This window comes from Taurulus bubalis (assembly GCF_910589615.1).
Source record: "Taurulus bubalis genome assembly, chromosome: 2".
Lineage (NCBI taxonomy): Eukaryota > Metazoa > Chordata > Actinopteri > Perciformes > Cottidae > Taurulus > Taurulus bubalis.
The window spans coordinates 17861550-17875353 of NC_136590.1; the positions used below are offsets into that span (position 1 = coordinate 17861550).

Consider the following 13804-nt stretch of genomic DNA (forward strand, 5'->3'; position numbering starts at 1 on the left):
CAAATGCCAAAAAGGACCGATAACATAAAAAAATAAACTTTGCCGAATTAATGCGTGTAGTTTAATAAAACCGGAAATAGAGTTTGAGTGAAATGTAACGTTACTTTATAGTATAAAGCGAGAAAGCATTTAAAGTTAGCCGGCTGGCTCTCGTTCCCCTGCATACATCATGTACTGTGTGTCCGTGTTTGTAACTCCGTTACACGAAGACCAGTTATGCAACACGCATTAATGACGCCACAGTTTATGCAGCGATATACTTTGACAGTAATAAAACAACAGCATAAACACGTGCACGTACACCACCGCGCACCCAAAACAAATACATGTAAATTCTCATTCAAACGTTCATTCGGCATTTCTGAGACGTATATCAATATGTAAGTCACATTTAGCGTATGGAGTTGTCAGTCGTCAATACATTCAATATAAAAGCAGCTCTCATTCCTGCCGTGTGATTAAATATTATTGCTCGTGAACATGTCATTTGATGATGAAATGCAAGCTTGTTGATGACTCTTCTCTTCTTGCGCCACTGTTACACTATGTCTTAACATTTTAATATTACCCAGTCGTAGTCAGTTGTTAGCACAGTGGCCACTTTGTTTGTGTGTATTTAACCTCTGATAGTTGAACTCTAGCCACTCTGTTGTCTTTAATGTCTTTTTTTTATATTTATCTTGTTTATTGTATATAATATGTACATGTACGACGAGAGCAATGTGTAACCAGAGTCAAATTCAGTGTATGTGTACACACACATGCCCAATAAAGCTGATTGATTCTTGAATTGTACAGTGGAGCAACCACAACAGGTTTGGCTGCGCAGATACAAAAAGAACTTCCAGGATCTTAAGAAACCCGATCAAACAGGATTTGACTCTCTCATCTGTTGAGTTTGTGCGTTGAAGCAAAACACAACGGGTGTATACGTCGGACTAAGTAATCCGAGGGCTTAATAGGCACACATTTAAAGATGAGTCAGCCCAAGCACGTTCAGCCCTTCTGTGGGGATTGTTTGTTCTCTTTGTCATTCTTGTCCGCACTTCGGCGTCGAAGGTATAAACTTCCTAAAAGTTGTGTTGTTTTGTGACTGGCGTCTCTGAGACGGGGGACAATATTGACTCAACTCTTGTAGGAGGAGGCTAATATAGTCATATAGTCATATAGAGCAGTTACTGGAAGATTTCAATACAGATATTTTTGCCAACCTTCAGTCCTCAAAGTCTTTCTGGAGAAAAGATAAGGACGAGACGTTGTCTTCCTACATCTTCCCACAGGATTAGTTTGACTTCACGTGTGTTGTCTGTCCAGGTTCTGGCACCATGCTGGAAGGCTACAGCCCCGTGACCCAGGCCCTGCTGGGGACTCTGTTCACCTGGGGCCTGACTGCCGCCGGAGCAGCCCTAGTGTTTGTCTTCTCCAGCCGACAGGTATCGTATGAACCCAGGACACACAGACACACGGCGCTTGAGTAAACACTTTACACGTCGCTTCAAAGGAACAGTTGGCCGCCGTCTTGTAAAGAGTTCGATGAGAAGATGCCGATTCCACATCCGTATGCAAAGTTCGTAGCTGGAGCCAGCGGCGGGTTAGGCGAGTTAGCCGAGTGTAGCATAAAAGGCTGGAGATGGCATGTGTTTTTTAAAGTAAAGACAAAATGTTTTCAAATGTTCAAAGTCATTCAGCTGCTGTTGCCACGAGCTGAGGGTTTCCAATGTAACTGCTAAAAGCCCACGAAAGCCCTCTATTGACAGACTGGTTTTCCTCGTAGATTCTATGTGTTTATTTATTTTTTAAATCTCTGACTCTCTGGACCTGTTGCATTTTTGCCAGTTAAGTCACCAGTAACAGGTCTACTGAAGGGTTTGAGGATATTGCTTTGACTGACTGGCACAATCTCTCTTCTTGTCTGCCCTTTTGCAGAAGCGCATCTTGGATGGAAGCCTAGGCTTTGCAGCTGGGGTGAGACACACATGCACACGCACACAGCTCAAGTGGGAAGATGCTGCGATGTGATGTTTTTTTGAACGTTTCACTGTGGCAGGCTGAGTTTCTCCCAGAGACGGGCGGACGCTGATACTTCCAGATGCCCCGTTAATTCATACAAGTTTGAGATCATTATTCCCCCGAAGGAATTCCTGGTCTTATCATGTCTAAAGAGGTATTATTATTATTAATAATAATAATTATTATTATTATTATTATGCTGCAATTGAAAATACAGCCCCCCAAAGCTCACTATCTGACTCGTGCAATTACAATTCTTGATTTCCTCCGGGGGAAGCAGTTCACGGACGATATTCATCATGCGTCTCAGTGCAGAGAATTGGGAGCATATCTGAACTGGCACTGAGCGGCAAAGTCTCAGAGTGATGCCTTTTACAATAATAAAATTACTTTAAAAGCTTTTGAAGCAAATGAAAGCTATGTTGTACTATATCTCTGCTGGGATTTAAGAACGCTAAGTAGCTGTTTTTAAAGTATTAGAGGTTCACAAAAGAGGGAAATGATAGGAAAAACATACATTGTGCGAGGAAAGACGTTCAGAATGTTAAGCTTTGATTTGATTTATTTATTCTTTTTTAAATAATGAGGCTCTTTATTAAAACCTCCGCATTGAGAAAGCACATCCAAGCATAGATACTTGAGTACGAGACCAAAAAATACTTTGGGGAATTCAGAGCCTCCTCCTGCTGCGGAAGTCAGATGTTACTTACGTTACTGCAGCTCCACAAGCGCGCTGGAGCGCTGCGGTGGTGAATGAAGGGCTCATTCTAAGGTAACACAAACACAATTCTTCATTTCCGGTGACTATGCACGAAGGTAAAAAAACATAGTTATGGATATTATATTCCAGTTCTGCTCATAGAGTCCCTGAAATGCTACACACTGGCCCTTTAATTCACTTTTCAAGTAAAAAAAAAAAAGTGTACAGTACAATGCTGGATCAAACTGGCCCAAAGATCCTGAAGAAGTGTGATGTCTACTTAGTTTGCAATATGCCCGCCATCATTTCCCTACACCACATATCAAGATAAAGCTTTCTTCGAGATTACCACTTTGAACATTCGTTTCCATGTAGACTGGTGTCATAGATATGTGACATGTTTTTAAAAATCCTGTTGGAGCTTTAATAGGCAATTCCTTATAGGGACCGAGAGATTGTTGATAAATACAGGCCCAGCCAGATCAGTGAGGTGATGAGACCAAAGCCAAATGTGGAGAGAATCCCTGAGAAAGAGAGTGGCGGAAAACTATAGATCTAATCTCAATCAGCCGTCATTGCAGTTATCTATACGTCAATCCAAACCGCTTTTTAATTACGTCCCGGGCTGCTGATGCTTTTATACGGTCCAGTGAAAAAAGATAAGGCAGAGAAAAACTTCAGGGTTTTTTTCCAACATTCGCTTAATGTCTCTCCAACTTTATGAGCAGCATATCTTTCTGAAATATATTTTTGATGAATTTAGCCACTTAACGGGAACAGTGTGAATTATTGATACAGATTGCCAGACTCTCTCCAATTGTACAGCATCTTGTTGACATAATATACATTGGAAAGTAATTCATTTTAATAAGAGACTAAATCTTTCCTCCTAATCGTTGCATATTGTATGTACGGTTCTTGGCTGATAGTCTAATTTCATTAATAGCCCGTGGAAAAGCAGAATATGCAAATGCAGGACTGGTGGAAAGCCCTTTTTTTTTCCCTATTCCTTTTTTTGGTTGAATTATTGCCTATATATATATATTTATTTATATATATATATATATATATATATATATGTATATGTGAGCATTTGATTTTACTGTGTACCTGGGAGAAATAAAAAGCTGCTAGCAGGATATATGGATGGACAGAGACTTAAGGGCTGTTGCTGCTGAAGGGAGTCATTTATGCAATCTTGTACTTTTCAATGCGGACGGTAAACGGCGGTCCTCCCCACTCACTGATGTCGTGCCCCTGAGATTGCTTCTCCATTTTGACTTCTATATTTGATACATTCAACTATTCAGCTCTATCGGGTCTGAGGGGGAAAATTCCCGGAGGGAGTCGAGTGGAGATCGTAAGAGGAAGGAAATAGATCGGTTCTCCCTTTATGCCATGTTCAAAGAAGAATGTGCTGAGAGGCCTTGGGATTGCTTTTTGGCTGCAGACGGCGAATGAAAGAAGGTCAGACAGATAGTAAAGAGCCAGTTTAAAAAAATGAGGGCAGATAGTGATGGAGGGAAAGTTACACATCATTAAGTGTTGTGTGGCGTTATTGTATTTGTTGTTTTGGTTTTTCGCAGAACCTTCTTTTTTTTATATTGTGCTAAGCATCGCTATTTCTCACATGCAATGCTGACAATTGGACAAGCTTTTTATTTTAATTTGTTTTTCCCCTGCTTTGTAAAGTCCTGATAGTGGCACCTTGCATGGTAGTCCTTTGCCATCAGTTGTTTGAATGGGTCAAGGGCATGTAGTGTTTAAGCACCTTGAGTAGGCGGAAGACGTTTTAAGTGGATTATTATTGTTGCATTTAACCTTTACATTATTTGTTGGACCATGGTATTAATAAAAAAAAACTACAGGATAGTAAGAGCTGAACTGTTGCTTCATTTATCCAATTTCCACTACCATGGAAAAAGTGTGCCGGTCTTCAGCCTGAAATTCCCGGGCTGAAAATTGTTCCCACTCCGGCCCTGCCTCCACATTATCCAGAAGATGGCTGATGTCACAACAGAGTCAAAGAAGGTCTTCAGGAGTGCTCCCTGTACTCCAAAAGAGCTCAACCTTCTCAGCAGAAAGAATCTGCTCTGTCCCTTTTTATAGAGTGTGTGTGCGTGGTCAGTCCAGTCCAGTTTGTTGTTCAAGTGAACACCCAGGTACTTATAAGATTTAACAATCTCAATGTCCAGTCCCTGTATGCTCACCGGTACCAGAGGAGAGCGTTTAGCCCGGCGGAAGTCCACCACCAGCTCCTTGGTCTTGCTAGAGTTTATCTGGAGGCGGTTCCGCTATCACATATCCCAAAAAGTCCTGGTTCAGTTCTCTGTATTCCCTGTCATCATTGGCGGAGATGAGGCCAACGATTGCAGAGTCGTCAGAGAACTTTTGCAGGTGACAGTTAGCAGAGTTGTGGTTGAAGTCCGAGGTGTATATGGAGAAGAGGAATGGAGCTAGAACGGTTCCTTGTGAGGCCGACGTGCTGCAGGACACGCGATCTGACTCACACCCGTATCCGCACATACTGTGGACGGTTGGTGAGGTAGTCCAGGATCCATGCAGTGAGGTGGTGGTCCACCCCGGTCTGCTCCAGCTTGTCCCTCAGAAGCAAAAGCTGGATGGTGTTGAAGGCACTGGAGAAGTCGAAAAAAATGACTCTCACAGTGCTTCCAGCCTTCTCCAGGTGAGAGAGGCATCTTTGTAGCAGGAAGATGACGGCGTCATCCACCCCGATGCCAGGATGGTAGGCAAACTGAAGTGGGTCCAGGGATGAGCTCACCAGTCCTTCAGAGCCTCCTCGGCTCCATCGGACCATCGTCTAACTGTGCGGGTCACAGCTGGCTGCTTCTGTGCAAGAGTTGTGTACACAGGCAGGAGGTGCACCAGGTTGTGATCAGATCTGCGAAATTCGCCATTTTGAAATGAAAATATGTCATCCACGTGAATCGTGTAGATCTGAAGAGTTTTTGTTTTTGGGAGTGGGGGTCAACTGGCCCGTGTTTCTGAGATCAGAGTGAGACACGAAAAAAATAAATGAAGTTGTGCTCTTTGCAAATAGAAGATCTTTGACGTGTCGAGTCTTGGCCAATCAGCGTTAAGATGTCTACAGTGGCTTCATTTCCCTCCCACAAGTTTTTTTTAATGGGAAGCTAGTCAGCTTGCTAACACGTTAGCTAACGTTGTTGGGAGAGACAGCGAGTGAGATTACTGGCAGTGGAGAGTCCGTGGCAGCGTGTGACGTCAGCCAGGTGCAGGAGAGCGGCGAGTCAGCGGCGAGTCAGTTAGTTAGTATAAACAGGCTCCTGTTTATATTTAAGGGTTAAGATCTACGTGTAGTAAGTATATCCTCCAGTTAATTATAATCTACATAGTTATGTTTATTATTCATTATTCCAGTGTTTATCTTTGACTAACAGTGACGTCTCCTCAAAGTAAAGTGGTATAACAGTGGCATAATATGGTCAAATTAAAATAAAAAGGCTGGTACATTATACATATTATGGCATATAAGTGTAATATTATGAAGTGAAATGTAGTAGTAGCAAAACAATACTCAGTATAGTACAGCAGTATTGCATATTGTAAGTATTAAGTCTACAAAATACATTATATATACACTCATCAAAAGGATTATTAGGAACACCATACTAATACTGTGTTTGACCCCCTTTTGCCTTCAGAACTGCCTTAATTCTACGTGGCATTGATTCAACAAGGTGCTGAAAGCATTCTTTAGAAATGTTGGCCCATATTGATAGGATAGCATCTTGCAGTTGATGGAGATTTGTGGGATGCACATCCAGGGCACGAAGCTCCCGTTCCACCACATCCCAAAGATGCTCTATTGGGTTGAGATCTGGTGACTGTGGGGGCCATTTTAGTACAGTGAACTCATTGTCATGTTCAAGAAACCAATTAGAAATGATTCGAGCTTTGTGACATGGTGCATTATCCTGCTGGAAGTAGCCATCAGAGGATGGGTACATGGTGGCCATAAAGGGATGGACATGGTCAGAAACAATGCTCAGCTAGGCCGTGGCATTTAAACGATGCCCAATTGGCACTAAGGGGCCTAAAGTGTGCCAAGAAAACCTCCCCCACACCATTACACCACAACCACCAGCCTGCACAGTGGTAACAAGGCATGATGGATCCATGTTCTCATTCTGTTTACGCCAAATTCTGACTCTACCATCTGAATGTCTCAACAGAAATTGAGACTCATCAGACCAGGCAACATTTTTCCAGTCTTCAACTGTCCAATTTTGGTGAGCTCTTGCAAATTGTAACCTCTTTTTCCTATTTGTAGTGGAGATGAGTGGTACCTGGTGGGGTCTTCTGCTGTTGTAGCCCATCCGCCTCAAGGTTGTGCGTGTTGTGGCTTCACAAATGCTTTGCTGCATACCTCGGTTGTAACGAGTGGTTATTTCAGTCAAAGTTGCTCTTCTATCAGCTGGAATCAGTCGGCCCATTCTCCTCTGACCTCTAGCATCAACAAAGCATTTTCGCCCAAAGGACTGCCGCATACTGGATGTTTTTCCCTTTTCACACCATTCTTTGTAAACCCTAGAAATGGTTATGCGTGAAAATCCCAGTAATTGAGGAGATTATGAAATACTCAGACCGGCCCATCTGGCACCAACAACCATGCCACGCTCAAAATTGCTTAAATCACCTTTCTTTCCCATTCTGACATTCAGTTTGGAGTTCAGGAGATTGTCTTGACCAGGACCACACCCCTAAATGCATTGAAGCAACTGCCATGTGATTGGTTGATTAGATAATTGCATTAATGAGAAATTGAACAGGTGTTCCTAATAATCCTTTAGGTGAGTGTATACATACACATACACACTACCGTTCAAACATTTGGGGTCACTTAGAAATGTCCTTATTTTTCAAAGAAAAGTACTGTTTTTTTCAATGAAGATAACATTAAATTAATCAAAACTACACTATACATTGTTAATGTGGTAAATGACGATTCTAGGTGGAAACGTCTGGTTTTTAATGAAACATCTACATAGGTGTATAGAGGCCCATTTCCAGCAACTATCACTCCAGCGTTCTAATGGTACATTGTGTTTGCTCATCGCATAGAAAACTAACGGATGATTAGAAAATCCTTGTGCAATTATGTTAGAACAGCTTAAAACGGTTCTGCTGGTGAGAGAAGCTATACAACTGGCCTTCCTTTGAGCTAGTTGAGTATCTGGAGCATCATATGTGTGGGTTCCATTATTCTCTCAAAATGACGGGTACTTTATCTTGCTGAAGCCAGTTGGGAGAAGAGCAAAAACGACTTCAGTGATGCTCTTTACTCGTCTCTTAATGAAAAAGTACTCTCCAGCTCTGATATAACTGATGATATTGCAGCCTCTACGCTAGCCTCTTTAGGAGCCGCCATTGTTTCGAATTGTCCGTCACCTCCGCGTCGTCGCACACACTCGCCTACTGGCCGTGTCCAGTAGCTCCTCACACTATGTTGATTGGCAGGTTACTGGCTTTCTTCTTGGGATATGTGATTATTACATTACATCACATTTAGCTGGCGCTTTTATCCAAAGCGACTTGCTCTATACACCGTAGACACAGCAACGGGAAGCAATTAGGGGTTAAATGTCTTGCTCAATGACACAACGACATGGACTAGCAAAGCCGGGGTTCGAACCACAGACCCTATGATTGAAAGACGGGCGTGCTAACTGTAGCAGACCCCAGCCGGACGATGGTAAAAGCGTAATAATAAAACACAAAATACCTTGTTCCCGTTTCAGCTAGGTGCTTGGCCGCTCCTACATTGTCTTTTCCACGTCAGACACCGTTACCTTCATTATACACCGTCATTTTGACCTGCTTCTAAAACGGAGTCAAGTTACTAAATTGACATACACTTCCGGTCTCGCCGGAAGTGCTTCAAAATAAAAGGACCCGAAACATACAAAGACACTTACAAAATAAAAGCTTGCAGAAAATAATCACCCTATCAAAAGAACCTCTTCAGGATCAGTTGCACTCCCACCAATCATGAGTAAATAATGTAACTGTATAGAATTTACATTAAGCACGAATGATTTCTAGCTGAAAATGACCTTCCATAAGTAAGAAAGTTTATAAACCAAGTGAACTCACAAGCTATTTGGATTAAGTATTGGAGAGTGAGCAAGTTTTAATCAGGCTCCAGCAGCTGGACCGGCACCACAAACCCAAGAGGATCATACAGGGAGGCTGCTCTCGAGGGAATGCGTATTACAGGCAGATCCTTGAGGCTGACATTAAGTTGGAAGTGGTCGGATTTCACATCCCATTGAATCCTTTCTTGTGGCAGCTCATCAAACGCAAGATCCATATTCTTTACATTGGTTGCACGTTCCAAGGGTTGTATGCTCTCCAGGACATTTCTGATTTAGCTTGTTCCAAGCATCCTGATATGCTTCATCAGCGTTTCGGAAGAAGGTGCCATCTAGCACCTGACGTGCTGGACCACTGACGTATTTCTTCAGATAGTAGAGTTTTTCAGCAGGAGAGATTGCCCATCGGTCGATGAGTGAGGTAAATGCTGCTTTCCATTCAATGAACTGCATTGCATCACCGCTGAAGATGGATGGCTCTGGAAGAGGGAGCCTATTCAAGGCTATGCTGTCTTGAAATACCTGAGCGAGAGAGGACATTTCTGCACGAGAGGGTGTTGCAGCATGTGACAGAGGTACTGTGGTTACAGGCTCATTCTTTACATCCTTATTCCTTTTGCTGTTATTAATACAGTCAGCGTCTTCACGTTCCGTCTCCTTATCGTACACCTTAAATCTAACTTGAGCTGCCAGCACTTCCTTCTCTGCCTGCAATCGCTCCAACTCACGCCTTTGTGCCTCCAGTGCTTTCCGTTGCTGTTCCTCTAACTCTCGGATCACTTCCCTTTGTCTATCTTCTGCTAGCATCATCTCATAATTAGTTTCCTTCACTGCAAGATCAGCAGCGGCATCCACACGCTCAGCTGCCACGGATGGAGTCACGGAGTGGTATTCAGATTGTCTGTGACTTATAAAGGAAGCGGCGGATCCATAGACAGACTTTGCATAGTCACGGTGGAGCAGTTCATGAAGACGTCTTATTTCCTGGTCCTCAATAAAGTCATCGTCTTCGTTTATTGCTCTACTATAAGCAATACCGACAATTTCCGTGGTAACTGATTCACAAGTATCAACTCGTCTTCTCACATCAGTGGAAGGTGTGGCGAGATCTCGAATCTCGAAATACATGTTCATTATGTCATCCTTACTTTTCTTCAGCTCTTCAATTAGAGGCCAAAGCTCACTCTCTGACATGTGCCTCTTGCTTTGCGTACATTGAGCTTCCATTTCTCATACATGAAGAGCAGCCTTTTTTCCCTTTTCTTGACTTCTTCACCTTGTAACGAACACATTTTCTCTGTGGGGTTCCGTGCATGTTCAGGGCGTCGGGGACCTTCAGGTTGGTTGCAGTTTTTTGCAGATTATCTTGGTCGGTCAGACTTTGCTCTCTTGTTTCAATTAAGTCCTTAAGACAGGGTCTCTCAGATGCATCTGTCAGTGAGTGGAGCTCACTCTGCAAACCTTTAACTGTGTGTTGGGAACTGGTCATCTGCTCCTCAGTTTCCGTGAAGCTACCTGTCTCTGACATTATAGATTCCTTAAATTATTTAGTCAATAGAAAACCTTTTAGCAGATATTATCAAACATTTGCAATAAACAGCATACACTTATACTATCAACACAGTTGCGTTCATATACAGACACTCAAATTACCGTACGTATTCAATTAAGTGCCGTGTTAACACAATTCACAAAGTAACTGAAATATAGGCTCCAAAAATAGTGCAATGTCCGTAATGTCCTTTGAATGCAAGCAACAGTTCCTTTCCTTTACCGTAGATGAGCAGGTCAATATTAAATGTTCATTGGCTCAGTCCAAAGGCAGTTAATGTGGAGCTCACCTTATTTCCAGCACTGTAGACTGTGTGTAATAGAAAGGTGGTGGGGGGGGGGGGGCAGTTGATGTGACCGTACTTGACCATCGCACCGAATCCATGAGACCACTACCAGAATTGCTTTGGTGGATCACGTGCTCACAGGCTGGGACATGTGCTGCTGGATGAATCCTTGTGGACAGCATGTAGCATAAGAGCAGTAGCAGCGGCGCAGATCCTCCGTCACAGGCCGTAATGGAGGCAGCAAGTCGTCAGGTCAGTGAGGGTCAAGCTCTTACTGTAGCAGACCCCAGCCGGGCGATGGTAAAAGCGTACTAATGATTTCAGAGTCAGCTTGATTGATGAACATAAGTTTATTCCTTCCTCCTTTATTCTCAATCCATATGTCCCAAAATCAACATAAGAGCTGTGGAACACATAAAATAAAAATGAGCTCTTATGAGTGTGAAAAAGTATTAGCAAGAATTAGCATCTTATTACATACATGCAATTACACATCGACAGGTTAACTAAAACAAAGTCACAAAACATATAATAAAAAACACAATAAAACACAAAGTACCTTGTTCCCGTTCCAGCTAGGTGCTTGGCCGTTCCTACATTGTCTTTTCTACGTCAGACACCGTTACCTTCATTATACACCGTCATTTTGACCTGCTTCTAAAACGGAGTCAAGTTACTAAATTGACATACGTGCTTCAAAATAAAAGGACCCGAAACATACAAAGACACTTACAAAATAAAAGCTTGCAGAAAATAATCACTCTATCAAAAGAACCTCTTCAGGGTCAGTTACACTAACCACTGAGCCTCAGTCGACCCCATGTGATGCCATGATTCAGGCGTGATCTCGTGAAAATGCGCTAAATCCAGCTTCCGTACAAAGTAGTCAATACTGGACCATTTTCAAAGGTTTTTGGCAACGTTTGTCAAATTTGGGAAAATACGTCCATGTTGAAAAATACCAAAGATACCCATTTATTTTAGCCAGGACCATTGATGTGTTGAAAAATGTATAAGAATCTGAATATGGAAGCCAATCCAAAGAAAGTTAGGAATTGCTAAAAAAGAAGATGATGTTCTTCTGTTTACTATTAAACCCAAATCATGTTATTCTCTGTCTCCACCTGGCCAATTGGTGATGTTGAAATTTTGACAAATGCAATTCTTGTGCTGAAGCAAAACAAATGGCATGTGCAATGCACAAATGCTCACAAGCCAGTGTGAAGGAGAGGCCAATAAACAGCATTTAATGGGGGTTTTCTTAGGGTGTTGTATTTCTCAGAATTTAGCCCACACCTTCGTCTAGGAATTTTCAGCATTCCATGCATGGAGATTGAAAACGAGCGTGAAGAATCTGTAACAGAGGTCCAGGCACTCGTCCATATGGGCATTAGTTCTATTGCCATGAACCTGCCAGACGCGTGTTGTGTGTGTTGTGTCATGAGCATCCTGAGGGGTAAACAGTACTTGTCAGGAATACTTTGTAAGAGTGGCGTGTGTTTTTTCCCCTGTCTGTTATAAAGATATGGATGCACATAGAATATAAACACAGAATATAAATATTCGAGTGCATTGGGAATGTGTGATGCTTATAGGATTATAAATAGTGGGGCTAGAGATGCTTATTATCCTCTCAGCAGTCACAGTCCTCTCTAATTACGTTGACTACTTTTATTTTTTTCCCCCCCTATTTCTTCACTTGGCTGAGTGCAAATCAAACTAATAGAAGCATGGTCATTCTTGTAGGATCCACTGTTTGCACAAGGAAAAAGAAAGCCAACATTGTCCCCTTCATCATGCTCAGATGTTTGCTTTTAAACTGTGAAACATACATTTATGCCTGTATCAATTTAATAATCAGAGATAAACGCGCCTTGTTTAACTTTAAATTGTATCCTCGCTGGCAAGAGCCCAGTGCTGGGAGAAAGGCAGCGTAGCCGATGGAGACTGCTATCTCTGGTCATCCATTATGTCCGTGGAATAACCCCTTACCCTCATGTTAGCACCTTCGCACCCAGGTGTGAAGGCTAGCCGGCAACTGGCAGCCTGAAGCTCAGAGAAGTGCATTTGTGGGTGAAGAATGGTTTCATGAGAACATCTTGATAAGAAACAGAGTGAGAGATCTTCCTCCATCCCTCTTTTATGACTCATCTGTGAATGCATTTTAGAGAGGCATATAATCCTGAGTTGCGTCTCCCTTGAGGAGATGTTTGGGTGCTTATAGGAGTGTACTTTGGCAAGTGTGATTATGTGAAACTGTAGGAATGTGACTGGACAATGCTTGGAACATGAAGCAAAACTCCTGTGGGGAATTCCAGCCATCCAGCAACATGGCTTTAGGAGTGGCCGTGTCACTCCGTTGGTCGGGCATGTCTCAACCACTATTGGATGGATTGCCTTGAAATTGGATACCGACACTCACGATTCCCTCAGGATGAGCAATTATCCATTACCATCATATGGCCAATATTTGTATTTTTCCAAACGTTTGGTTCGTGATCAAATACCTGCATAGAATGACATTCCCATCAGCCTCAGTTGAATTTTGTGTTTAGTGCTAATTAGCAGTTGTTAGCATGCTAGCACGTTCAATTTAAATTACAAGGAACTTTTAACTGGTTATGGAATGTTTTCAATTAAATATGGAAGCCTCTACATGACCTATATAAGCAAACAAGACTATCAGTGTGAATATTCTGTAGTAATATGTAGTTATTCTTAAAAAGAAAAAAAAAGCTTCCATATGTGTATCTTCTCAGTTTATATTTCCTTTGTAATGGTTTTCTCAGCACTCATTTCCGTCAGTTTTATTTGTTAATACTTCTAAATTAGACAACGTGCCTCAAGGGCCTTTGGATTAGTTTGGCTCATATCTGTCAGGCCGGGATTCCAATCAGGAATCAAAAGCTGAGGTGTCAGTGAGCAGACTTTATTAGAGGAAGCAAAACCCTCCTAAGAGGTGGAGGCTAAACAATTCTAAACTCACTATGACAAAGAACTGAAAATCTCTCCAAGGGAGTTAGTCCAAGATTCGACTAAACTAAGTACTAAGAAACAAAAAGCTAGACTAGGAAAGTTACAACAAAAATTTCTCTTTCGAGGTATGATAAAACTTACGAAAA

The 13804-nt window shown here is 42.2% G+C and overlaps 1 protein-coding gene across 1 annotated transcript in view; it reads left to right on the forward strand.

Annotated features, from left to right (window-relative positions):
• Positions 1-1325: 1325 nt before the first annotated feature.
• Positions 1326-13804, forward strand: part of slc39a11 (solute carrier family 39, member 11) — a gene marked incomplete at its 5' end in the record, with an annotated part of 97118 nt that continues 84639 nt past the window's right edge. Inside the window, 2 exons of the mRNA XM_079237670.1 lie at positions 1326-1433; positions 1927-1965. Of these exons, the coding sequence (XP_079093796.1) occupies positions 1326-1433; positions 1927-1965 (147 nt within the window). The remainder of the gene's footprint in view (positions 1434-1926; positions 1966-13804) is intronic.